A 27,528-nucleotide genomic window follows, 5' to 3' on the forward strand; every position below is an offset into this window, starting at 1 on the left:
CTGTACAAGTCCACACTTCACAGACTGAAGTCTCAAAGTAAGCTCACTCAAGGCGTCAATACTTCAAAAGGCACTATCACTAAATCACTGTACAAGTCCACACTTCACAGACTGAAGTCTCAAAGTAAGCTCACTCAAGGCGTCAATACCTCAAAAGGCACTATCACTAAATCACTGTACAAGTCCACACTTCACAGACTGAAGTCTCAAAGTAAGCTCACTCAAGGCGTCAATACCTCAAAAGGCACTATCACTAAATCACTGTACAAGTCCACACTTCACAGACTGAAGTCTCAAAGTAAGCTCACTCAAGGCGTCAATACCTCAAAAGGCACTATCACTAAATCACTGTACAAGTCCACACTTCACAGACTGAAGTCTCAAAGTAAGCTCACTCAAGGCGTCAATACCTCAAAAGGCATTATCACTAAATCACTGTTCAAGTCCACACTTCACAGACTGAAGTCTCAAAGTAAACTCACTCAAGGCGTCAATACTTCAAAAGGTATTATCACTAAATCACTGTACAAGTCCACACTATACAGACTGAAGTCTCAAAGTAAGCTCACTCAAGGCGTCAATACTTCAAAAGGCACTATCACTAAATCACTGTACAAGTCCACACTTCACAGACTGAAGTCTCAAAGTAAGCTCACTCAAGGCTGCTCAGGCTAGCTCCATCAGGTTTATATACTCTACAGGTTTCTAGAAAGTTCCTTTCTTGATGATTCTAGACCAGTAAAACTTCAAACTTCCGGAAACATCCAGGTCATTCTAATAAGCTTTCTAGAAAAATCTGCCTTGCACGATCTACACATATTGTGACAAATAATCATAAACAGTTTTTTTTTTATGTAAACAATGCATGTAAACACAGCATATCTGATTCATACACACCAGTTATACATAACAACAAGTTTAATGGATAGTGATCAAGTATCCATACCAAAAAATGCCTTGTTTCAAAGGAATGAAGTTCTGTCTCCGCTACACTTACTAACAATAGAATCCTAGAAATAATTACTTTATATATATATATATATAAACATACAATCTATATAAATATATTCCTGGTAATACATCTAATTAAATAGCACAATATCTGACATTTTCTAAATCAAATTTCTCCTGTATGTTTTATATTTGTAGGCAGAGTACATTGAAAGAAAAGGACAACAAATCAAGATGGCCCTCCAAGCTTTCTTGCAGTACATTGATGACAGATACAGTGACCTTCATATGGACATTTCTGTTGTAGAACACATGTACAGAGCTACAAAAGATATTGTTCAATATCTTGTAGCTAAAATCGGTGAACTTGATCCATGTCTCACGGTTAATGAAATTTTAAGCGTCGGTAGTTTTGTAGAAAAGACGAAGATTCGTTCTCCAAATGAATTTGACTTCATGGTTTGTCTCGATTTTCTTTCCAATGAAGATGTAGTGAAAATCGAGGCCCAGGAAGGATGTGATCCAGGGTATATGATAGCTTTTCTGAAGTCTCATCCGAAAAACATGAAGCGTACAGCCATGCAACTTTATGGAGATGTTTGGTGTATTCATCCTGATGGCTTAAGGGCGGAATACAACAGATTGTTAACCGAGGTTTTTAATACAATCAAAGATTATAAAGTCATCACACCGCACGGGGCCATGAAAGTTCGTGGATCATTTCATCTTGCCTTGAAATTAGAATGGATAAGGTTCCGCAGTGAATACACCGGAGATGATGTTTTCAACGGCCTGTCACAAACAGATATTCCCTTTGATGGTGCGCACCGATTACCCGTTGACGTTGATATCATGCCCGCCGTGCGTGTTGAAAATGCTTCTCTCGCGACCACACTATCAGGATTTCCTCGTCATATGGCGGATGTTGTAACTAGTCAAGGTTTTCATTTAATATACAAGGCGTCGGGTCACGATTCCAATACTCCCTTCCTTCAAACATCTTTCGCCGCGTCAGAGGTAGTATTGGTGCAAAAACTACATCCGATTCACAAACAGTGCTACAGGATACTTAAGTATCTTCTCACAGATGGCACGAATGTCAACAAACAAAACAAAAATATTTCTCTTTCATCATACATGTTCAAGACAGCAGTTCTATTTCACGAATACGACGGTCTTTGTCGTGGTGTTCCAGACATTGTAAAATGTAGTCTTAATCTAATTAATTATGTGAAAGATAATTTTGGACTTGGTCTCATGCCTACCTTTTTTATGAGAAATAGGAATACTTGGGGGAAATCCTACCGAATTCCTATTATGTATTCATGGAATCCTAGTGGACTTCCCCACGAAGTCAGTAGGGACGAACTGTGTGTCATAATGTGGATGGAGGTCTGGCGTCAAATATTGAACAAAGCCATCCTTATTTTCCAAAATATTTGCAGATATAACGCAACAAAAACAGCTCTTCAAAGTTCTGGACAAAACAACGTTTATCAAAGAAACAATGATTCTAATACTGTTACCGAGAATATCCACAAAACAGTCAGTCACACTGATTCAGTGAAAGAGAAAGAGTCAAAAGGAGACTGTCAAAGCAACACATATAACGAAACACATGGTGAGGAGGCATCTTCAGCTAACAAAACCTGTCATCGGCCTGGAACTGGCGTATTGCTTTACCAATTCACGGCCAATGACAATTTCGTTGAAGCTTTTCAAAAACTGCGAAATACAATATGTTCAGTGACAGGTTTGCCTCCTGAAAAAGCATTGGCAGCACAAACAGAACCTGAAATCTGGAAACTTGTTGTACCAAAATTCTCTGAATATCACGCAGTAATGGAAAAGGCATGTCAGGAAAAGATTGATATTCCAAATGAAGAACCAATGAATTTAGAATTAAAAGAGATAGTATATAGTAGAGAATCATTTGACTGACAAATAAACCGGCATCAGTGTAGCTGGCATGTGAAACAATTCACTGACTGTTTCATATATAGTGCAGTCGAATATACACTTTTATTTAACCATTGTTATTTAATCAGATATTTATATCTTAATATGAATTTAATCCTGGTAATAGGTTGATAGAATGGTTAAATATAAATACTTTTAAAAATCGTTCTATGGTCATTTACAGTTCAGATATTATACTAAAATAGTATCGTGTCTACATGATCAAGCAGTAAAGATGTTTATTGTGTAAGGTTAAATACTGGAACACTTTCATCTCAATGATTTCCTGTATGGGGCAACGTGCAAAAGCATTGGCGTATCGTAGATCAGTGTGATCACAAAATGACGTCATATGATTAACATACCTATAATTCGTTGAATACAATCACGTGAGGATCTGTTTTGAAATTTGTGAGAGAATATCGTGATATATAGCTTTTCGTGCGACGTGAATAGCAGGAAGTAAAAGGGTATTTGCCAGAGCATAATTATGATATAACAGAACCAGTAGAGTTATCATCGGTGTACATATCATCATTTGCTGCTGGTTTCAATGAAAAAGTTCTATGTTCGACAAAGTGACCTCACTAACACAGACACCTTTTCTTTGTGCGATGTGAAGCTATACATGTTTCGTAATTGTTAGTTTTCTTGTTGGTTCCGTTGTCGAATACCTTACTTAACAACGTGACACTTGGATTGATCAAGACGTACATCGCAAGTGTCGTCGATGAAGCAGAAGACGCTTATTTTTCCTGAACACCTGGTCTTATTTTCCTTGTACTTTCTTAGACGTCTCCGTGTAGACCATTCTTTTTATCATATTTGACGAAGTTTTAGTGAATTGAAGTTTGGATTAGGATTTTGTTTACGTATTGATATTTTGCTGAATTTTCTTTTCAAAATTCGTGATGCCATTAATATTTGAAATCAATCTATTGTTCCTGACGTCATTTCCGTGACGTTTCAGGGTCGTATGGGCCTATTGACACCAAAACACACATCAACGAACACCGTTAATTATCATGGGAGATAAAGTATTTTAATCAGTACCATTAAATAGTAATACAACTACATTTTTTGAAACACGTATCGTTTCCAGTCTCCGTTGTATGATATTCATCCTGCTGGTTTTCCTACAGTTTTTTTAAACCCAGACACTATCTGTGTTATACCTAAAGTTGGTTTGTGGCCTAATTAGAAATGTGTTTCAGAGACTTAGGCATTGGATAAGGTAAAACTACGTTTACCTATATAGACTCCGTGTGATATATTAGTCAGGGTAAGATCTCTTATTATCATAATCTCGCTTATATAAACTTGTAGACTTTCATAAGATCCTGTGCGTAATCATCATAAATATAACGGAAGCAATCTCTCCAAGAGTGCGTTGGTGTACCCAAATAACACCTCTGTAAACCACTCAACGTTTTTTGGAAAACGTATTTGTGTCCAATAACAAAGCATTTCATTATTTACCTGTTTTGTTATTTTTGTGTTATGATTTTGAAAACAGATGTTTGTTCATCTGGAAAATGACTAATTAACTTCATATGGTTATAAACGCGGAAGATTTTCTTTGAGTAAACAGTCACCAACCGTCAAGTTTAGAATTTGTACTTTCACTTTTCAACTACCGATATTGAGATTGATGTTGATATACCGTGACATAAGATATAACTGATAGCTATCTACTACAATATTAGCGGTACATAGCCTCGCAACAACCCCAAATATTAATTTTACGTTGATCAATAACATAGAAAACAGTCTACAGCTGTGTCCTTTGTTGATGTTGCTTGTGACGTCAAACTTTGACCCTGACAAGGTCAGCTATTGTTGGTCAATTGGTCTTTTGCAATTTACATAGGTGTGGTGTAACTGTTAAGGAACGACAATTCTGGTAGAGATTGTTATCACAGTACAGTAAAATACAAAACAAAATTGCGGAAGAAAGAACTATTAATTTATTTAAATAAAAGCAGATACAACTCACATTATCTCCTGGAATTTTAAAATTAATTTCTTAATTTAAATAAATTTTGCAAATCCGTCTGTTGTGATCGATAGCATGCTCCCATAGCATTATATTGAAAATAGTATCAATTTGTCTGAAGTTTTCGAATGTTGAAAATGTTTAATAAAAACAATATTGATGTTTTAAAAAATTTTTTGAAAAATTTCATCTTAAATTTCGAACAATTCATGAAAGCAAGGCCATTACATCAACATATACATATAGGTATGTCTACAGATTAAACGATACAAGATATATATAAAATGTGATATATATTTAACAATGTACATATAAAAATCATCATTTACAAATGCGTCGTCAAAAATATTCTATGTGCAATTTGTTATCAACGGGACATCAGACATGTATAAGAAAGACAAGGAAAAGATTTTACAATAGAACATGTATTTACAAAGTCTGTCGACTGGTCTTGAGTTAACAATCCATGTACATAACTATATATTAACACAGTTGCTTTTTATCACATGATTATAATCAACAAAAACAATTGAATCACTATCAACATGGGCTAGATATATATAGAGATATATATAATGTGTTACGTTCGTCAGTCTCCATTTCAAGGTTGATCAACAGATTATAGAATGTGACGGAAATATTTCTTCAATCTGGATATCGGGAGAATATGTTTGTCAATGAACAGCAGAATTATAATTCTATGCTATTTGAGTTTTAAAGGGTATTCTTAAGGAGATGAAAATAAACCACCATAGTTGAATTGTAAAGTTGAAAACCGATACTAAATAATTGGGGCATTGATTACATTTACAATTTAGTAACCCTTCTTAATATTGATTAAGGATATAGAATTTTGTTTCAGTCAGATAGTTTTCGTCAGGAAAGTTGGAGTTTGATTTTACAGAAAGGATACATAATTTTATATTTTCTCATCTTTGCGAATTGTATTTGAATAAACCACTAGAAAGTAGATGCCAGGGGAAAAATCACAAAAAAAAACAAAAAGAGCTATTTAATCGAGGTTAATATATTGATTCAGTCTTAGAAAGAAGAAGGCAAATGTCAGCCTAAGATAATACGAACTTATGTATTTTGTACACTGTGTTAAAATTGGTTGGCGTGAATGTGTAAAGGCATGTGTTTGAATGTATGATTGTGAGAAAAGGAGTGTACAAAAGTGAATTTGTGTCAATGTCAATATTGTAGCTTGTCTTTTGTTTATTTGATATTACTGCGAACACACTTCCTTCATTTAACTATCTAAACATGACTTCTCAATTGGCTATATCAAACATGTGTAATACACAAAAATATTACCTATATATAATTACTGAGTAACATGACAATCATGTGGCTAGTAAAATAAGTACAAAGATAAATACATATTTAACACATCTTAAGGCCCTTCATTCATTGATATTCCTGAAATATGACACTGACCAGCAGAGGTGCAAATTACATCACCCATATCTTAACATCGTATTTTCTCTTTTAAACAACTATTTACCCTAAAACCGCCATGACACTGCAGTCTCACTTTTGAGCTTAATTGATCGTTCGTCCCCTTGACGAAGGTTTTGAGTTCTGTCTCCTGGCCGAAATATATTTTGTATAAATCTGGCAGTTATTTTTTGTTTGTATGACGGTAAGCGTTGTGATATTGTAACGATTGATTTGATTATTGTCAGTACGATCTGAATCTCCTGTGGGGATATGCATACCTCAGTATGGTACATGAAGTACTATAGAGTCAGTTTCAGAGTTGCCTTAACACAATGAACCTTACAAAAACAAAATGCAAACACTCAACGCTTGACCTCGCCTTACATACAATAGCTGGCAGTCCTTCAATGATTATGCCTAATAAGAAGACATTAATCAATACCAAATGAAACCCAAACTCATGCATGGCCTGATATCTCATACTGTTATCAACGAACTTACAATAAGGAAAATTCCTATTTCGTTTCAAATGTAGTGACAGTATTCACTAGAATACTACATCTGACAAATATCGCATATTCTGTTCATGTTTAATGTCTTGAAGTGAAGAGAGTCTAGGGTGAATTTCAGTTTCATCAGTCTGGACAATAAGTGTGGACAAATTCATCAGTCTGGACAATTTCATCAGTCTGGACCATTAATCCGACCAATTTCATCAGACTGGACAATCAGTCTATGTAATTTCATCAGTCTGGACAATCAGTCTTCACAATCAGTCTGGGTAATTTCATCAGTCTGGTCAATTTCATTAGTCTCGACTATTTCATCAGTCTGGACAATCAGTCTTCACAATCAGTCTGGCTAAAATCATCAGTCTGGTCAATTTCATTAGTCTCGACTATTTCATCAGTCTGGACAATCAGTCTGGGTAAATTCGTCAGTCTGGTCAATTTCATTAGTCTCGACTATTTCATCAGTCTAGACAATCAGTCTTCACAATCAGTCTGGGTAAATTCATCAGTCTGGTCAATTTTATTAGTCTCGACTATTTCATCAGACTGGACAATCAGTCTTCACAATCAGTCTGGGTAAATTCATCAGTCTGGTCAATTTTATTAGTCTCGACTATTTCATCAGACTGGACAATCAGTCTTCACAATCAGTCTGGCTAAAATCATCAGTCTGGTCAATTTCATTAGTCTCGACTATTTCATCAGTCTGGACAATCAGTCTTCACAATCAGTCTGGGTAAATTCGTCAGTCTGGTCAATTTCATTAGTCTCGACTATTTCATCAGTCTAGACAATCAGTCTTCACAATCAGTCTGGGTAAATTCATCAGTCTGGTCAATTTCATTAGTCTCGACTATTTCATCAGTCTGGACAATCAGTCTTCACAATCAGTCTGGCTAAAATCATCAGTCTGGTCAATTTCATCAGTCTCGACTATTTCATCAGTCTGGTCAGATTCATCAGTCTGGACAATAAGTGTGGACAATTTCATCAATATGGTCAATTTCATTAGTCTGGACAATCGGTCTGAACAACTAGTCTGGACAATTCCATTAGTCTAGTCAATTTCATTGGTCTCGACAATTTCAACTGTCTGGACCATTAAATTTGACAATTTCATCAGTCTGGACAACCAGTCTCGGTAATGTCATCAGTTTTGTCAATTTCATCAGTCTGGAGAATAAATCTGGACAATTTCATCAGTCTGGACCATTAATCTGGGTAATTTCATCAGTCTGGACAATCAGTCTGAGTAATTTCATCAGTTTGGACAATCAGTCGGGACAATTTCAACAGTTTGGTCTATTTCATCAGTCAGGACAATTAGGGTGGACAATGTCATCAGTCTGGACAATTTCATTAGTCTCGACAATTTCATCTGTAATCTGGACAATTTCAGCAGTCAGGTCAATCATTCTCGACGATTTCATTAGTCTAGACAATCAGTCGGGACAATTTCATCAGTTTGGTCAATTTCATCAGTCAGGACAATGTCGTCAGTCTGGACAATTTCATTAGTCTCGAACATTTCATCTGTGTGGACCATTAGTCTGAACAATTTCATAAGCCTGGACTATTTCATCAGTCAGGACAATGTCGTCAGTCTGGACAATCAGTCTAGACAATTTCATCAGTCTCGACGAACGATTTTGGTCAGAGGCAACAGTAATATTGTAATAAAGGCTTATTGCCCATTTTTATATCAAACTTAAAATATTTTGCACACATTGTTGTGTGTTTCCTTACTGATATTAAATCAAGGTAATTAATTAAAGTAAATTTATGTCTCTGCTGCGTATAAGAAATCATTTGACCTGAGGCTTTCAAATACTTCGATTGATTCTGTCGTCTATTCAGCGGTGGTTGGTCCTAGGCATTCCCAGCATCACTTCTTACACGTCCGTTCCTTTATAATACAAAGAAATTGAAAATCGTAATACATTTTTTAAAAATTATATTTCAATTTGTTTCATGCTATCGTATCTGCCTATCATTTCATAGTAAAATATCCTACCCAGGCATTCACCATTAAAGGGATATTCTGTACAAAATCCTTATAGTTTGTACTGTTGTGAAACTTTTTGAAAAGGCGTTTAATGTCATCAGCTTCAAAATACTTTTCTAAGGTTAGTTTGGGTAAGTGGGAATTCCCCTTGACAATATGATAATAACACCGTGCATACAGAGTACATTGTGGAATAATTCACTGACTGGATCAACCATTTAAAGTATTGGATAAATACACAGGTATGTGCGCTGTTCACTGAAAATTTCTGCTGGAATCTAAATTCCGTGGCTCATTTCTTGACGAATTTGAAATAAACACAAATATTTAACTCTATTCACCTTACTAAAAGCTAAAGCATGCTCGAGCTAATGTTTGTAAATCGATCTAGCTGGGATTATGTAGACATTCCACGAATTAATATCGTATGTTTATTTACATGATGAAGTGGGGCGTGTTTTTGTAATAATCTAATATATTTAAATTTATATCGAGTATCTTATTTTTTACATTCTTGGGTGACGTTTCATTACACCAATAGTATATCAGATCGAGCAAAAAAAAAGGCAAGATATCAAAATGTAATTACTTTGTGATTCAGATCCGGGACGGGAACTCGTACCGGGAGCTGTTTCAGGCACAGGCTGTTGAGTTCCAGCGTTATATGGCTTATCAATACCAGGTTTATCCGGCAAAAGGGAGTCGTTTGTCCCGTTGCCATCTGAAATGATGGTCACATTTAATGTGATGTCCAGACAACAACATCAACAACATCAACAACAACAGCCACAGCGATAACAAATACTACTAGTACTACTGCTACTACTATTACTTCTACTACTATCACTACTACCACTTCTACCACTACTTCTACTACTACTTCTACTACTACTACTACTACTACTGCTACTACTATCACCACTACTACTTCTACTACTACTACTACTCTACTACTACTAATGCTACTATTACTACTACTACTTATACTATAACTGATATCACTGCAATTACTACTGCTACTGCTATTACAACAACTACTATTACTACTACTACTACTGCTGCTGCTGCTGCTGCTGCTGCTGCTGCTGCTGTTACTACTTCTGTTACCACTACTACACTACTTCTACTACTACTACTGCTACCACCACTACTACTACTACTACTACGACTACTACTACTACTACTACTACTACTACTTATACTTACTACTATTACTACTACTACTCCTCCTACTACTACTGCTGTTACTATTTCTGTTACTACTACTACACTACCACTACTACTACTACTACTACTACTACTACTACTACTACTACTACTACTACTACTACTACTACTACTACTACTACTACTACTACTACTACTACTTCTACTACTACTACTACTACTACTACTACTACTGCTGCTGCTGCTGCTGCTGCTGCTGCTGCTGCTGCTACTACTACTACTACTACTTACTACTGATACTACTATTACTACTACGACTACTACTGTTATATCAATTACAATGAATTGAAATAATCTTATAGCTTACAAGGGGATTGTGACCTTCTGCCGTTGCTTGATGATGGCGAGACAAAAGAGTTGTGTTTTGTAGGTTTTTTCTTTTTCAGGATGATAACGACGATGACGATGAAGATCAGAGCCAAACAAAAGACCCCTACTACCGACCCTACTATAACCGGCACCAGGTCACGTCTTCTTTCTGTATAAAAAATATTCATAAAATGTAGAGCATTGATCTCTGTTACAAATAACGAATGAATTTATGACACGTGTATAATTATGTATGTGTGCATATCTGTATTTGATGCGGGTAGTACAGGTATAGTTCACAAATCGATAGATACAAAATATGCTCATATTAAGTGTTATCAATATATTATAATACCCCAAAGTTCACTACACAAAATCTAAATTTTTAGAGCCAGCATCACAACTTACCATCATCGCCATCAGCATCGACAACTCTTGACACAAAATATGATCGGTCCACAGTAAAGACTTCTCCGTTTGGGTTAGTAAGGGTGAGGTTACCGCTGAGTATAAGATTTCGGAGTAGAGTATCCACCTCGCTTATCGTCGGTTCTGACGATGAAGAGGCAGGTGTGATTTGAAACGTGACTATGATGGAACCTAATATTGAACAGAAGATAATTGTAATATATTTTTGTACGAAAGAAATACAATGAATTAAGTCAAGATTGTCCTCTCTGTTGCACATGCTAATGGGTTTTTAGTCGATAAACGGAGAAAGATGACAAAACCTTTATTTGCTTATCATAATGACTCAGTTATCACGTAATATGTAAGAAAATATATTGTTTTGATAAATCTATCACAGTTTGGAAAGTAAAAATACTTTTAGCATATAACATATTCGTGACTTTAGATATCTTGATATCTAAAAATCTTTTCAGGATCGAAGTTGTCTGATTCTTCTGATTATCTTTATTATTATTTTTTTTGTAAACGTTTCCTCATGATTTAAAAACCCACAATAATAAAACCTACCATCCTTAAGAGTGAGGTGCTCTATCCTTGTTTTATTGATATTTAACTTGTTTGATACCGTCGTCGTCACGGCATCTTTTGCTTCTTCCATGCTACTGTTTCCAATAAAGTCTGACACTGAAGTTCCTTGGATTTTGAATTGAAATTCTGACAAAAAATATATACACATATATATATATATAAGAAATCTTACAAGAATGTCATCTGAATTGTTTGAATTTCTGAGATTCCGAACTAGTAGATTATTGGCAAAACATAATTTTCCTTATTTAATCATTTGAGCAAGTCTACTGTAGGTAATTGGCATTACAACATCGGTTAACCTACTGCTTTCATGGAAACTAAAAAAACATTTCTAGCTAGATCTGTCAGAAATCTATATATATATTAAAATATATCTTCTAAACGTTTTCAGTTTCGTGTGCTATTTACCTTGATTTTTGGTCATAAATGGTTGAGTAGTAGTTGCTATGATAGAGGAAGTACTTCCAGCTGTTGAAACAACAGAACTATTGACTCCTCGAGTAGATGCTGCACTAGTTGAAGTGGACCCGGTACTTGGTGCTAATGCAGCAGTGCTTCCCGTGGTAGTAGCAGATATCGTTGCGGTGGATGCAGGTGTTGGAGATATCGCACTAGAACTTGCTGGAAATGTACGAGAGCTAGTTGACATGGTCGCAGTTGTTGCAGGCATCGAAGAACTTGATGGCATTGAAGAAGTACTGCTTGACATGTAAGAGCTGGATGGCATTGAAGAAGTACTGCTTGACATGTAAGAGCTGGATGGCATTGAAGAAGTACTGCTTGACATGTAAGAGCTGGATGGCATTGAAGAAGTACTGCTTGACATGTAAGAGCTGGATGGCATTGAAGAAGTACTGCTTGACATGTAAGAGCTGGATGACATGGAAACAGTGCTCTGTTGCATATAAGAACTTGATAGCATTGCGGACGAACTTCCTGACATACCAGAAGAACTTGGTGTGATTGAATCAGATGTTTGAACGGTGGTCATACTTGCTCTGGTTGATGGATAGCTTTCTGTTGGGGGAAATATACATCGTATCGATGAAGTAACTGATGGAGCCCATCCAGTGCTTCCTGTGACTGAAACTGTATATCCTGTGTTGGAGATGGTCATTTCTGAGTATGAAAGAGTACTCTCTGTGCCGTAAGTAACACATTCTGTGAGTGTCGGTGAAATGCTTTCTGTAGCTGTACTGTAGGAACTGGCTGCGTCCCAACAATCAAAGAAGATATACGATATCACACATTGTCATCAAAATCAAACCATTTCTTAGGAAATATAATTCCCGTTGAATCCTCTGAATTACTCAAACATACCAAAAAAGCTAAACAATATAAAATGACTCGTTATTCCTGCTGATAGTAAATATGATGAAAGGTAGCTCCTTGCTTTACATTAATACTGCTAATATTGATATTTTACGAGACGATATGATAATTAATTGGACTAATAGTTTTTATAGATAAATTGGATGTTACCTGAATTTTGTCCGGCATTTCGTCGTCGTCTGTTATTGATTGCTGTCAACACATAGTAATACATATAGATATATACTGAATACTGTGAAATATTTATGATTTCAAAACGTAAAGGATAACTGCATTCAGCAAAGGAACTCTTCTGGGTCAAACCAAGTGTAGAAAAACATAAACTAGGAAAAACGGTTATGGCAAAAGAGGAAACGCGAACATTTTACAAGGAAACTAAGAAAAATACTAGCAATTCAACGTAATTTTAATCCAATCTCAAATTCCATAAAACCAGGGCAAAATATAAACAAAAGAAAGTTTACACATATACTCATGAAAAAGTACAATGAGAATAATACCAGATGTTCCGAAGGAATAAGTATCTTCTGCTTCATCGACGATACCCCTCATGTAAATCTTAGTCAATTCAAGTAAGTAATGTCACATTCTCAAATGAGAACAAGGTAAATAACAACTTAGCCAGCATGAAAACTAACGAGCAGCAAATACGTATAGCTTCATACCGCACACATGGACAGTACAACTTTCCAATAATATTTATCAAACTGCAGCAAGAAATGCTCGCTGTTCTATGTTCTTTTAATAACATGACTTTTGAACTAAAATTAGGATCTCTGTTGTCTTTTTTAAGAATTCATAGTGAATATAAAAACACTGAACATTTGCATAGCAGTAAATCCATACATACTATTACCTTCGTCTTCTTCGCAAGTTGTTTGGCATTCTCCTGTGGATTTGCAAAGAGTCTGAAAAAGTTTTGATATACGATGAGTGCATACTTGGAACAAAAGCCAATTGAATAATCTAGAAATTATAAATAGATATGCATGCATTTAATATGTAGTCTTTATATAATCTAATTGATGCTAATAACCGCTGATGGATACAAAACACGTAAAACAAATAGATATAAGATTTCTAAATGTTTTGCGTTATACCAGTCACTTTTATATTTTATATATTCAGATTTGTACACAGTACATATCAGTGTGGTCAGTTTGAACAATGAGTTCGTCGGCTGGGTCTACACTATTACAACTCTCTTTTGAATGGAAAAGTCATTGCATCTTCTGCAATGATATCAAAATCTAAGTAAAAGTAAAGTGAAAATTGTGGATTGTGTCAGTAGCGTGCACTGCCAGCAGAAAGAAAACGGTAGGTCGGGGATGAATCGCATGAAGGCCTCTTTTAAAATTTGCTCCAGTTGCTTCCCCTTATTCCTGAGTATACAATTGAATCTTTTTTGTTTTTGTTTTTTTTTTCGGTGGAGGGGGGAGGGGGGTCTTGTAGATTTTACGTAAGAGTTTAAGTGTCGTTGTCGTTTTTTGACGTCGGATCGTAAGATGTCAAGGAACCTGTATAACAAAAATAAAAAACTGAAAAACAACACAAAAAGTGATATAAGAACAAGTTAGAAGACCCCCACCCACAAACAAAACAATAATAAAAACTAAAACAAACAAACACACCAAAACAAAGCAAAAACTAATAACATAATATAATATAACGATAACATGATATACTGCTTCGATGAAACAATGCATATGAAAAGTACTCTTGAATGCAAGAATAGACGCAAAACCAGAGAGTTGAGAGATATGCATTAGCACTACAAAAAACATTCTAATGATGACAAAGATTTGTGTCTATATTGCCTATGTTCTTTGCTTGCTGTCTCTGGTGTGAATGCAAATCATTCCTGTTACTTTGGACACGTAACTGATGATTATCTCTATAGTAAGAAAAACAAAACAAAAATAAATAAAAACAAAAAATGAAACACACGTACAATGTGGTGTATCGTCACATTCATCTTGAATAAATGAAACGTACCTTGCCAGAATCACAGCCATCAGAGGAATCCGTAGCCAGTATGGTGTTTGTTGTCACCGCCAATATCAGTATTAAAAGTGCTTCAAAGAGAAAAATAAAATCATGATTACTATGTTATCAGGTACGTAGTGCAGCAGCTGATGTGATTTTAATTTGTCTTTCCTGAACAATCATCTAGAGTGAGAAAACATTACAGGTTACAAGGCTACTAGATAGGTAGTAAGATGTGTTTGGTGTGTTTTTGATTTTGACGTGATATCTGATAATGCATCAAGACAATGCTACATTATGCAATGTATATAAATATATATCTTATTCTATTCATAATAATTCATCATTGTTTAGTACTGTTCCATGATATTGATTTCTTTAATAATATTAAACTTCTAGCTTCAGTGCCATTCCATCTATATTCTTCTTCATCCTGTTTCTTGTTTTTGGAGTGATTTCAAGGATGGGGTTGATATTAACGCATTCAATAAGCAACAAAAACACAATAGCAAAACGTACGGCTGATATGAAAAATAGTATGTATAACGTGTTCTTCTTTTAATGGAAAGGTTATTGACATGCGTACATATTTTGGAGAGTATTATATGCAGTTTCTCCACTTTCCAATCTGTACTTATCTATATATTTTTATGATTTGTTCCTCTCCAGGACACTGTCATTTCCAGCAATCCATATGTATTAATTGTCTTGTTCTTATGTTGAGTATATTTCTTCCAAACAGATTATTTTTGTTTCTCTCTCTCTCTCTCTCTCTCTCTCTCTCTCTCTCTCTCTCTCTCTCTCTCTCTCTCTCTCTCTCTCTCTCTCTCTCTCTCTCTCTCTCTCTCTCTCTCATTTTCTCTATTAAAGACTGTGTTTTAAATATTAGAATTATATCATGAAATAAGATTGTGAAATAGAAGAAATTTACCATTATCCAAAGATATGTATAGAACATATCCCATACGTCTATGATGGTATATTATATACTTAACTGTTATAAACACGAGTCATTTTGGGTTTGTTATATCACATTTAATTACAATTAAATATGTATGCTTTCTTCATGAGATCTTTTAGCATGCTACAGTATTTCATTTTTTCAATCTTTGTGTTGATATCAATGAAATGTTACAATTTTTTGACATGCTTGGTGGATGTATATCACTGTCATTGACGCAATTGTGCTCTATAATCTGTAAACAACCTGTCAAAACAGTGTAGGTTATGACGTATCTTTTTATCAACATATAGAATCCCTTGATGCCATAAATGTCTGTATCATTTTATTATCTCATATATTTCGATTATCAATGTTTTCTCGTGGTATTGGGACCTTGCATAAAAATATTTATCTATCAACACATAGAATCTCCAGGAGAGCGATACAAAAGTTCTTTGTATTAGCATGTGTATACTGACATTTCAGTGTCGACACGCTACATGAACATGTTTACTAACCGTGTCCTGAAATAATCGATATCAAAACGTTGTTATCTGCAGACGATCTCATTTAGAATACCACAAATGTGCTTACTCTAATTGTGAACTACTGGTGTGTAACTACTATTTGGGACAACCGCACTGAAATAATTGCAATACTGTTTTGAGTATTATTTCGCGTTTTAAATATCCATATGAATTGCAGTGTTGAATTTGCCTATAAAAAAATATTCAATAAATGATATTGAAAAGCTGAACATTTTAAAAATGAGATTTTGGAAAGAAAAAAATATTAGTTTTATGTTTGTTTCCCCATCTCATATGTGGAATTTGTATGTGTAATAGTGATTTTGATATTGAATAGAAATATTGTTTGGTTTAAAAATAAATATGTTTTCCCCTCGAAAGATTTTACGAAAAACATATAAGTGTATGTTTCACGTGCATACATAAGATGAAATATTCTACAAAAAACACATAAAAAATTAGAGGTAGATACAAGTGAGCCAAAAAATGAATTAAACGGTATCATACAGCTGCTTCATCCTTCTATGACTCGTCAGTGATGCTAAGGGCCTATATGTTAAAGCCTAAGAGGCGACTAAGGAAAATCTAAAGCGATCAAAAGAAAAGTCAAAATCTAGACGGGGAGGTGCAGCAGCCCCACAGTCAGATAAATTTGATAATGTTCATACATTACATAATATTAGAATAGCGTCAAGTACACGTATATTTCTGAACGTGCACTATTTAGTGTATTAAAACGTTGCAAACATCAACACAAATAGGACCTATTGCTGAGAAGCTTCCTTGGCTGTTTAGTAACCTATCAAATTGTTTTACTTCAAATAAAAATTGACAATAATGCCCTTGGAACTGGTGTTAAAACACTGTTTTAATTGTATCATTGTCATATTCACGTTTCTCTCCCCAGAGGCAATATCTGTATAATGACTAATATGCTGACACAACTTCACCAGATAATATTCATGATGTCTATCTACATTATTAATTAATCATGTAGAAGAAATACTAATTGGAATGTAAATGATTCGATGGTGTTACCTTAACACGATCATGGTCGTAAACTTTACTGTAATTTGTTAATTGGCGCATGTACTTCTAAAGTGTCATATCTGATAACCTTTTATGTGTTCATTAGTGATTTAGCATACCTTATCATCCTGTTAATCATGATTGACAGATATTACTTTGTTAGAACTAATATCACTTTTTATCTGTCGATATTTGGACATAAAATATATCACTAAGGATACACAGTTCGCACAAATGGATTATATTTAACACAGTTCTTGATAAAAATTGTGTTCAAGATGATATTACTAGTGTCACAAATTATTTCATAAGAAGTATTTCTTGAATACGTTTTCTTCAAAATATTAAGTACAGAAAGTCATTTGCTTATTCACTAATGTGAACTTGTGATCTCAACTAAAATAACCCCTCGAATAAAAAAAGATATAGGGAAGTATTATTTAATTAAAAAGTTCAATGTTTATCTAATTTCTCCATCAGTTAAATGATGTAAAGGGGTACTCATTTATTATTTTTGTAATGGGTAACTTGAATGACTGAATTTAGTGTGATAAATGCATACTTCGTAATTAACCAACGTCACCTGCGTCATAGTTTCTACAGTAGTTTTTTTCACCAAACATCACTTCGTTGTAGCAACAAGTCATGTGTTGATTTACATATTCATAAACGACACGTGAATTATTTACGGCAAACACTCAACTTCAACTATAATTAGATGTTGTCGAGGGTTTTTAGTACGGTCCAGTGGAGCTGTCTAGGTAGACAGAGACTAAGAATAATACCCCAGATATCGAAAATCAATACAAATCTTTAACTTATTGTTGATGTCATCTAAACCAAAGGGGACTCTTCAGAAGATAAACACGATGAAAGATTGCATGACCTCATAAACTGTGAGACAAACCTCTGGACTTGAAAACATTAATTAGGTTTTCAGTTTATTGAAATATAACACGCAATCGGTTATCTTTAATGACTTAATGTCACTGGACATTGTGTTATATCACATTATTCGTTACAATGAAATAACAATACCATGTTCAATGAAATAGTTTACGGCTTTCCGGTGATTGTAGATTGCCCAAAAGATACAAAAGATGATAGCCTTGTTTAATACATATTTAGAACTAAATACACTTAAGCCAAAGTATGAATTGAACTGCATCATACATCTATCTTGTCTTTCCGGTAATCGTCAGTGATGCGAAATGTCTTAATCTTGAAGCATAGGAGGCGACGGAGAAAAAATCCAAAGAAAAGTCAAAATCAAGACCTAGAGGTGTAACAGCTCCATAATTAAACATATTAGATATTTTTAACAACGTAAAGTACTTGTGTATGTTCTCAACCGTGCCACTGTTGGAAAAAATTGAAACGTGGCAAACATGCCCCGGTTGTTCAAAGGTTGGATATAGATAACCATTGGTTAATGAAAATTTTAAACATTGGGAAGATTCTTTACAGCTATAGATTTGTTGCAACAGGTCAGACTGATATTTTGTTAAGTTTGCCTTTGTATTCTCTTATTTGTTCAGTGACATCAAATTTTAATCTTTCACTAATCACTAGTTATCTCTAACTAACCTTGAACAACCGGGGTCAGGTTATGGCAAACTTTGGGAACTAAAAGTCCACCAGCAGTGTCAAACACATGCTATCTCAAAGAAAATGATACTGTGACTTACTAGTCTGAATTACTACCCGGGATGTTTGAACATGTGTAAACGGAACTATGGTCAAAATAAACAAAAGATGACCTATCATTCAAACATCTTATCATAATCCTATATGATGTTGAATATGTATACCACAATAACGATTAGTAGTTTTCAAAGCATTCAGTAATGATGTGAAATGTAGATAATTAACAACAATGAACCCAGTCACGCAATTTGATTAAGAAGTGAGTGAAATTTTGTTTGAGCATTGTCATACAAGAAGTTTAATGTACAGCGAACTCATTCTGTGATAGAAGCCTGTCTCCATTCTATTGACTACATTTACTTCCAGAGAGAATATGTCACGTATCGATTTATTCGCTGTTGTTTTACCTGACAACCGACAGTTTGCGTTACAAATATAACCCCAAACCTTTCAAATATTTATTAGGTATTGTGTAACTTTTTTATAAACGAATCGAATACTTGACATCAGTGTACAACATACGTTCAACGAAACGTATATGTTTACCACAAAAAATATGAAAGACTGGATTGCATATGTAACACGAAATCCGGCATTGTGAATGTAACATGGATATATATTTCACTATGTCATTTTAGAATTGAATTTTTTTTATTTCTAACGACAAGAGAAATAAGTATTATAAGAATGTCAAAATCTTCATTCTTAAGTGTGTAATGTTACATGTAATAGAACGATGAGGTTAGGACATGAACGACCGACGAGCGCTCTTAGTTCCCGAGGGAGTAATAATACATAATTAAACATCATATCGATATTCAATGTAACAAAAGAACAACAAAGGTCTGACAGACAACAAACTAAGGACATCATATGTTTATTGAAAGATATATGTATATGATGAACGTAGGAGACTCTAATCGAGATTCATTGCTTACAAAAAAAACCCAGAGATTAAACAGAATACAAACAATGTGCATCATTTGTATTGTGAACGGTGTTATAAGTACGTCTGTACTGTTCTATTGACACTACCAATATACAAAATACAAGCGTTTTTCTAATACAATAAAACATGTAACGTTAGCTGAGAAAAGTTTTAAACGACTAAATTATTAACGTCCTGAAGAAAATATTCCGAAATAGGAAGAGCATCATACGTGTGTATTGTATGACGTATTCCAGATAAACGCAAGGAACGCTTTCACATAGCTCTTATGCATTGAGTTTTAATTGCATCTTTGCTCATGAAATATAAAGAAATATCTCATTGATAAAAGTGTTATTTTTCACTAGTCAAAAATTATTCTGTAGTCGACTTACGCCAATGAAAAGAAAGAACGCATATCATCATAATGCCCGAAATAAAAAAAGTAAACCAGAAACACGAATAGGTTTTTTTACTAGTAACACGACTTTCATTTCTATTGTAAAATAGCATTTCCATGTAAGTCATCAAACAATGACCTTATCAGAGACCAAAACCATACCAAACCTAAAGTGGTGAATGTGGAACTAAAACTTAAAACACGTCAAGTCGATTTAGTACATCAACAGCCGCGTAGTAACTTGTCACAATTTTATCTCTCTGAATGTTTTACAGAATAACTTGTCTGTCACTATCATAAATAACATGTATTCGCCGATTTCTCTGTTCGGCGGCGAATAATGTGAAGGATGAATAAGTGAGTTTTCATCAATTTGTAGCCGTGTACCCATCATATTCATATCTCACCACAATTGGAAAAGGATTATCAGCCGACGGGCGTCATTCCCAAGGCTCTACCCGCCACGCTTAAATTCCGCCCCACCATTTCAGTGTAGCAAATGAAGAGTTATCATTTTCTAGGGTTTGGTACTATATAAGTATGGATATCCTTAGGTGCTAGATCTTTCTTATGCAAATATTGAATCACTGCTCTTTCAGCAGTTTTGTCCATTTTGCAAAAGTCACTTACCTTGTTTGTTTTATGTGCTACCTCTTCGACGTAAACTGACAAAATAACATCAGTCTTCATGTACACAGCCTTAAGTAGTCGGGGAATAATAGAGCTATAAAAGGACATCCTTGCTTAACTTTTTCAATACAATGCTCACAATTAATCAACAACCGTCGTATGACATTGATAATGTTATTTTTCCTATGTAGACTCCCATATATTGAAAGTAAGACAATATCATGATAGCGGCTATATAAGAACTAGGCATACAAATTCACCTAGGATATCGTTACAAACATTGAACAATGCCATGCTGTCTACATTCACATTCTAACCAGGTACTTATTTGTGCTATACGCAACACAACGCATTGCATTTCTCTTTAAGACTGATTTACAAAGCCAAGATATCAGAATAAAATAATTCTTCTTAACATTAGATAAATCGCCTTATTGCTCAGAAGATATCGATTTTGATATTGTCGTTGTAGTAATCAGTCAGGTGTCACCTACATTTTTTTCTCTTAAACTCATAAATATAAAGACCGTATAAAGTAGCAATTAGCCATTCAAATCCATGCTAATACTATAAAATTATGAACTCGGTCTGCCGTTTTCATGTCAAATTTTCTCACCTCGAGTGATTGTGTTTTTCAAATCTGTACAAGATCATCTATGAATATAAAGAATAAAACATTACACAATTAATGATAATATAATATGATATTGATGTGATATTTTCGATAACAATCGAAAATTCGCTAAAACGTAATCACAAAGATAGTGAAATGGTATCTTCGTTCACTACAGAGTAACGGGCTTGAAAACAAAACACATGTTATAACATGTTTTTATTTATACAGCTAAGAATGGCAGCATAGTGAAATATCTGTTACTGTGTCCTTGATTGTGCATGTCTCAAATCATAAAATTGTTTGATAAGTGAGGAACACAGCTTGTGTAAACGTAAACGTTTGTATACCCCTGATATTTCCTTTGTTGAATGATCAACTGCCTCGAACCGATAAATGCATGTATAATTTGCTGTATTTTTTTTTAATTCCATCTATCATTCCATTAGATAACGCAATGCTTTATGCCATATGTATGTTCTTTTCATCCTCTAACCACAGAGAGACGGCTTGTTGTTTCTGGGATTTACTATTGATGATGAAGCGAAAAAGTCACTTCAAAAATTACCTTCATCATTTGTCATTAAAGAAGGAATATGAAAATATATATATACAGTTAAACAAAAGTAATTGCACGGTAAAAAAGGACTATACAATTACTTAGAGATATCCTGTGACCTAGTCAAAGGAATTGATGTTTTTCATGAAACATAAAAAGCAAATAATAATAATGAGTAAGAAATAAACAGATATCTAAGTGAAAAAATAGTATCATTTCATCAATTGGTATGTAACATTTAATTAACACAACATTTCATTTGTAGAAATATACCATTATTTCAGATTTTAATTTTTTTCTACCACTTTTACTATAACAATCAATCAATCAATATCTTATTTTACGGAACGACACCACTCCGCCCATATCTGACAGTCTTAAAACATATGTATATGATCGAAAAGGCATCCAACATCATAACCATGTGTAACTTCTCAAACTAAAACCTTTTGAATTGGGACCCTTGCTTGTTCACACCATTTGTAAGCAACAGTTAATTGGACAATGCTTATGTCACGCTTCGGTAACCAGTTTGATTCTAGTCACATAGGTAATTAATAATGGAATTGTGGGTACTATAACGGGACATCACTTGAAAAAGAAACACATCAATTTTGTCAATTATTTACTCAAATATCTTCCAAACCGAAGCAGCGTGACTGTTAATGTTTAGGATCTTTCTATTTACACATAACAAAACTTGATAAATAAAAGCTGGAAAGTGTCGTGGAAAATTTGGATTTCACTGAAGGTCATGCAAAGGAGAGAAAGATTTTCAATTCGTCACAGTCGTAGAAGTTAATTCTGAAGTTTAAAAATGCAATGAAATTAATCTTATAAACCTGCTGTTGATTTTACAACATAAGAATTTGAAATAATATTTTCTAAAGAATAAATCATTTTCTTGGTTTGATTCATAAATTTTTGAAAAGTTGTTATATGAACATTTCGTATCCTGAAAAGTAAAAATTGAGAGCTGATAATTTAATGTCTAATAATTGATATTTCTTCTTCATGAATTAATATCTTCAAACTATTTACCTACGTTAGGTTTTCATACAAACAAACCTTTTCTCAAGAACATTTTGTTGATGCAGAGATATAAAGAGTTAAAAATTGCTAATTCAATTTTGTGAACTCATTAAAGAAATACTTTGTAAACGTATAATTGGTCGTATACAGAAAAAGCGTTACGTTGACAGTATTTGGCATGGTGCTGTATTTGGCACTATGAAGACATATATATTAACAGTCAAATCAAGTTGTTAAAGGAAATGTAACCTGCTATCGTTACATCCATTTAAGTCAATATCATAAACTACATTTTATCAATCTTTGACTTAATGTGTTTTCGGTGAATAAGATATTCAGCATTATCAAACGATCAATATTTGATACTAATAAAGAGCGATAATACGAATATCAATGTAGAGAACGCTTAAACCTATATTCGTCGTTCTTCAAAGGGATGCATGCATCACTTCCGATGAAAATTAACATCGCCCACTTTAATTTTCTAATGTCAAAAGAGAATAGTTATTAATTCATGTTTGTATGTCAATGCCTGTAGGAAGTCATATTATTTCCTACATTAACGGCAGTTTTAGTTGATAAAAATTGATACACCTACATTACTAATCAAAAAGACAATAATTATTGTGTACAATATACAGTTTGTGACACCAATTACAGGAGATATCAATTAGAACACTGTCTCACTATACGGATTATACGGAGTAAAACATAAGTTTTTTGGGACATCTGCGAAATGTGAACGACTAAAATCGAAAGTTAAAAAGTAGTGCTAATAAACACAAATGGTCACGTACACAATAATACAACCAATGTTGTAAAATATGTACATTTGAACGAAGACGTATTTCCTTAATCGGTGTGACCAAACAAGGTTTTTAGAAATTTCAGGCCGTAATATGTCAAATATCAGAGCAAATCAGAAGGGATATACAAATAGGCAGATCATTATTATAAGCGTTGTAGCGTATTTCATGAAGACCATGTTCTGTTTTCCGTCACACACAAACATCACAAGTGAATCCAAAAAACAATATCTCGATATAAATATGTTTCTGAAGTGTCGTCAGCTTAAGTGTTTGTTTCCAGTTTCAATTTTAGGTATCCAGCAATTTTATTCATGCCACTGGTTTTTTGAGAAGCTACACGATGTCACTGATACAAGTTGCTATCATTATTGCTGTGCTGTGAAAACACTTTCAATGCTAGAGGACAACTAGGTTTTTCTTATTGCTATACAAGTAACGTGTACTGTTAATATTATCAACGGACAACATTTTGAAGTATTGGTGATAACAGAGTGCACGTGCGAAGAAAAATTCCGTCACACCAATACTAAGGCTTGCTACCACTTATGCCACAAGTTAAATACTCAAGATATGTTCAAATAAAAAAATAATCATACATTTTGTGGTGATAGCTACTCTTTACCACTAAGCAAGAATATAAATTCACGTATTGAAAAAAGAAGTAGGATTATGCTAGACAATTAGTTCGGGATATCTGTAACAATTCTTGCATATGCTTTACGTCGGTTCAGTTTTAATGTGTTAAATGTAACTGACTATCAAATGTTGCTGAATTAAAGATTAAGGTAACACTGAACATTAGTATTGATACTGAATACCAGTGCTATAAAGCAAGGATGTATGGCATTTGGGATATGGAAAACATTTTAAGTAACTTTTGATAATTTGAATAAAACTCCTCAAAAGCTGATTATAATATTTATAATACTGCTGGGTACGAGTAGACGATTAAAAATTAAACGTAGTCGGGTCGCGATGGTTGAACACGGTTTGAAAGTGAGGAAATGGTTTGTTGGGCATGGATGCTATTTATTTATTTTATTTTATTTATTTAGAGAGCATGTTGAACTCTTGGATATCATGTTTAAGTTCTATAAACAAAGAAAATAAAATCCTAATGAATAACGACTAAAATGGGATTATCGGGTGCATATCTGTAATGTAAAATTGCGTATAACAGACGCACCTGTGTCCGATTTGATCAGCAGGAAAAACACTGTAAAACACTGTTCCACGTTTAGATACTTCAACCAATAAAATGAAATCGATAATAAAGAGACCAATTTTAGAAAGTCAATGGGTAAATATTTACAAATCGAACGGGCTTGTCCTTGTTTATAATTGTTTTGATCGAAATGTTTTAAATATCAGAGGGCTTTAGAATCGCCAGATGTGTGGCATCCCCTAATATAAAGAAAACATTCTTCATCATAGAACAGACATATCTTTGTAACAATATTTGATGTAGAAAAAATATATTCAGTCATTTTGAAATTTTATGAATAAATGAAAGAATATTGATATACAATCACTGACACGCGCCGTTCGGCTACATGAACAAATACATGTTAAGATGTTTGGCATTGCTGGTTGATAATTACCAAAAAACAATAAGTAATCAAATCAAAGATAACAATAGCCTTTCCAGACAAGATGGATTTGATGATTCCAGCAACTATTGTGTAAAAAATACACTTACCCGACAAAGACACCGTCTTCCCCATTTTGGAAATATCTTGGATGACTTCACGTATAATACCAATATTACACGTTTACGTTTGTAATTCCACTCTTCACTGACACCTACTAATGCGACACTGGTTGATTAGGGAACTGACGGAGGTATTGATCTGCGTGTCAACTGCGCTTCATCCACCCGCGACACCATCCATGGTAGAGATGCTAAGCGGAAGGGAATTGCATTGTTTTAGATGAGTTGGGCAATTTTCACTGGTAGTTATCATAAGTGACGCATGTTTTAGTAGTTGCCATAGTGAGTGGCAATACAGACCATGCTTTATTAATGTTGTTTATCATTTTCACAAGGTCATATATTGAAGCTATTACGTATCAGGAGAAAGCAAATATGGCATTTTCGCAAAATGGAAAAAGTTTTCACTTTGGCAGCTCAGTCATGCAGTCCACATGCATGTATGAATGACATATTCACTGAATTGACAACGAGACCAAAGTACCAACACTAAGTGAGAAATACGCAGAATGTGAAAATAAGCATTGTCTCCCTACTAGAAAGAGAAAATAACTGTATGATGCAGTTTGATCATTTATTTGGCTCTTTTGCTCTAATTAAAATTTCTATTGATGTTTTTCCCTAATGTCTTGCACAATGTTCGAGTCATCAGGTACCTGGACATTTCGAAAGCTATTGAGCTCTGAGACTAATGGACTTCTTGATTATGGTGACATTTCTTTCTATCATTTTTTCATGATCGATAAAAAGGTTTCCAAATTTTGCCTCTGGTTAGTTGGATGGTTGATGGTTTTCCGTCTCCGCGACTCGCCCTGTTGCCGGTAAACGTCTCACCGAAGACTGTAAGTGTTCTGGCGGGATAAAGGTGCGATCTGCATCCTTTTCAGTGGGATTGAACAATCTGTTATGGTGTGTGTTTTAGAAGACGGCTCTGGAGCCTGATAATACAATTGCTTTTCTTAACTCTAGAAATCTTAAATATGTTCTGAAGTGGAAAGAAATGATCAAGTCCAGAGCCTAAATGGTTCATGACAGGGTAATTTTTAAGACCAACAGAGGCTTAAAAAATTGCATGGCCGAACATTATCCCTAAGCCCTGTTCTTTTCCGGAAAGCCACAGAGTGATAATTTGCAAGCCAGTAACGTTAGTCATGACACACGCCACCGTTTAAAGTCCCGTCCGCCGGAATTTGATAAATAATGAATGGTGAGATCGTGGCAGTTGCAATTCTAATTCACGTTTGATTTTTTTTTCTTTTTTTTTTTTCGTACCATCCTATCCAATCGTTCGACTAATTTACTTGATTACTTTACGAATGTCCATTCCGACTGCATACGTCTGTTCACTATTTCCATGATTATATATATGTTATTTGTATGAACGTGCTGATTTTGTTTAGTTTTTGTAAGGTTAAGGCAAGTTAAGACATGTTGATGTAGATTATCTTATGATAGGATGACAATATCAAGGATAGATTAACTTTAAGTGAGAGTCACTACACAGGTAGTATGGTCGGGTTGTTTAAGGTTTAGAAGGAGAAGAGAGAAATTAATTTGTCTATTCTATCCTATATACTATGATATACAGTCTGTTTTATCCCGAGATTAAAAGTAATATTTTTTGATTGGGTAAGAGATGGGATAGGGGAGAAATTTGATTTTGTATGGAGAATAGTGGATCTATGTCAGTATCCATGGGTGCATGTATGTTTATACGTTTTGATTGAGATTTCACATTTATTTCCTTAACCAGTTTTTAAAGTATGATTTTAGTTGCTAGTTATGGCCAGTTGAATTTTGATTTATGTCTTTTTGTATTACTCTGTTTTGGTCCTGGGAATCAATGACGAGTTCTAGCAGTTTATTCAGGATTTTTGTATATGAAAGTGTAACTCACATTTGTACAATTTCCAAGTATTTGCTAAATTTTAATTCGCCGAATGATGAAGTTGTGTATAAATACACTACACGTAGGAAA

The 27,528-nt window shown here is 34.3% G+C and overlaps 3 protein-coding genes across 3 annotated transcripts in view; 1 reads left to right on the top strand and 2 right to left on the bottom strand.

The window, feature by feature from the left end:
* Positions 1–1,185: 1,185 nt before the first annotated feature.
* On the top strand, positions 1,186–2,892 carry LOC132561119 (uncharacterized). Its single transcript, XM_060225849.1, has one exon. It carries the CDS (start codon positions 1,186–1,188, stop codon positions 2,890–2,892), a length of 1,707 nt encoding a protein of 568 aa, XP_060081832.1.
* Positions 2,893–8,290: 5,398 nt separating this feature from the next.
* LOC132561120 (uncharacterized protein DDB_G0271670-like) lies at positions 8,291–12,395 on the bottom strand. The gene is made up of 6 exons (XM_060225850.1): positions 11,813–12,395; positions 11,381–11,527; positions 10,811–11,002; positions 10,401–10,571; positions 9,456–9,587; positions 8,291–8,394 (listed from the first exon to the last, which is right to left on the bottom strand). The coding sequence occupies exons 1-6, from the start codon at positions 12,393–12,395 to the stop codon at positions 8,291–8,293; spliced, it is 1,329 nt and encodes a 442-aa protein (XP_060081833.1).
* The window catches only part of LOC132561121 (sodium- and chloride-dependent betaine transporter-like), a 43,403-nt gene continuing 28,266 nt past the window's right edge, over positions 12,392–27,528 (bottom strand). The window contains exons 14-17 of the mRNA XM_060225851.1: positions 14,732–14,811; positions 13,593–13,676; positions 12,887–12,928; positions 12,392–12,502 (exon numbers count right to left, since the gene is read on the bottom strand). Coding sequence (XP_060081834.1) covers positions 12,392–12,502; positions 12,887–12,928; positions 13,593–13,676; positions 14,732–14,811 — 317 coding nt within the window. The remainder of the gene's footprint in view (positions 12,503–12,886; positions 12,929–13,592; positions 13,677–14,731; positions 14,812–27,528) is intronic.

This window comes from Ylistrum balloti, unplaced genomic scaffold, assembly GCF_031769215.1.
Source record: "Ylistrum balloti isolate Yb309-2 unplaced genomic scaffold, AGI_CSIRO_Ybal_v1 Utg371148, whole genome shotgun sequence".
In the NCBI taxonomy this organism is placed as follows: domain Eukaryota; kingdom Metazoa; phylum Mollusca; class Bivalvia; order Pectinida; family Pectinidae; genus Ylistrum; species Ylistrum balloti.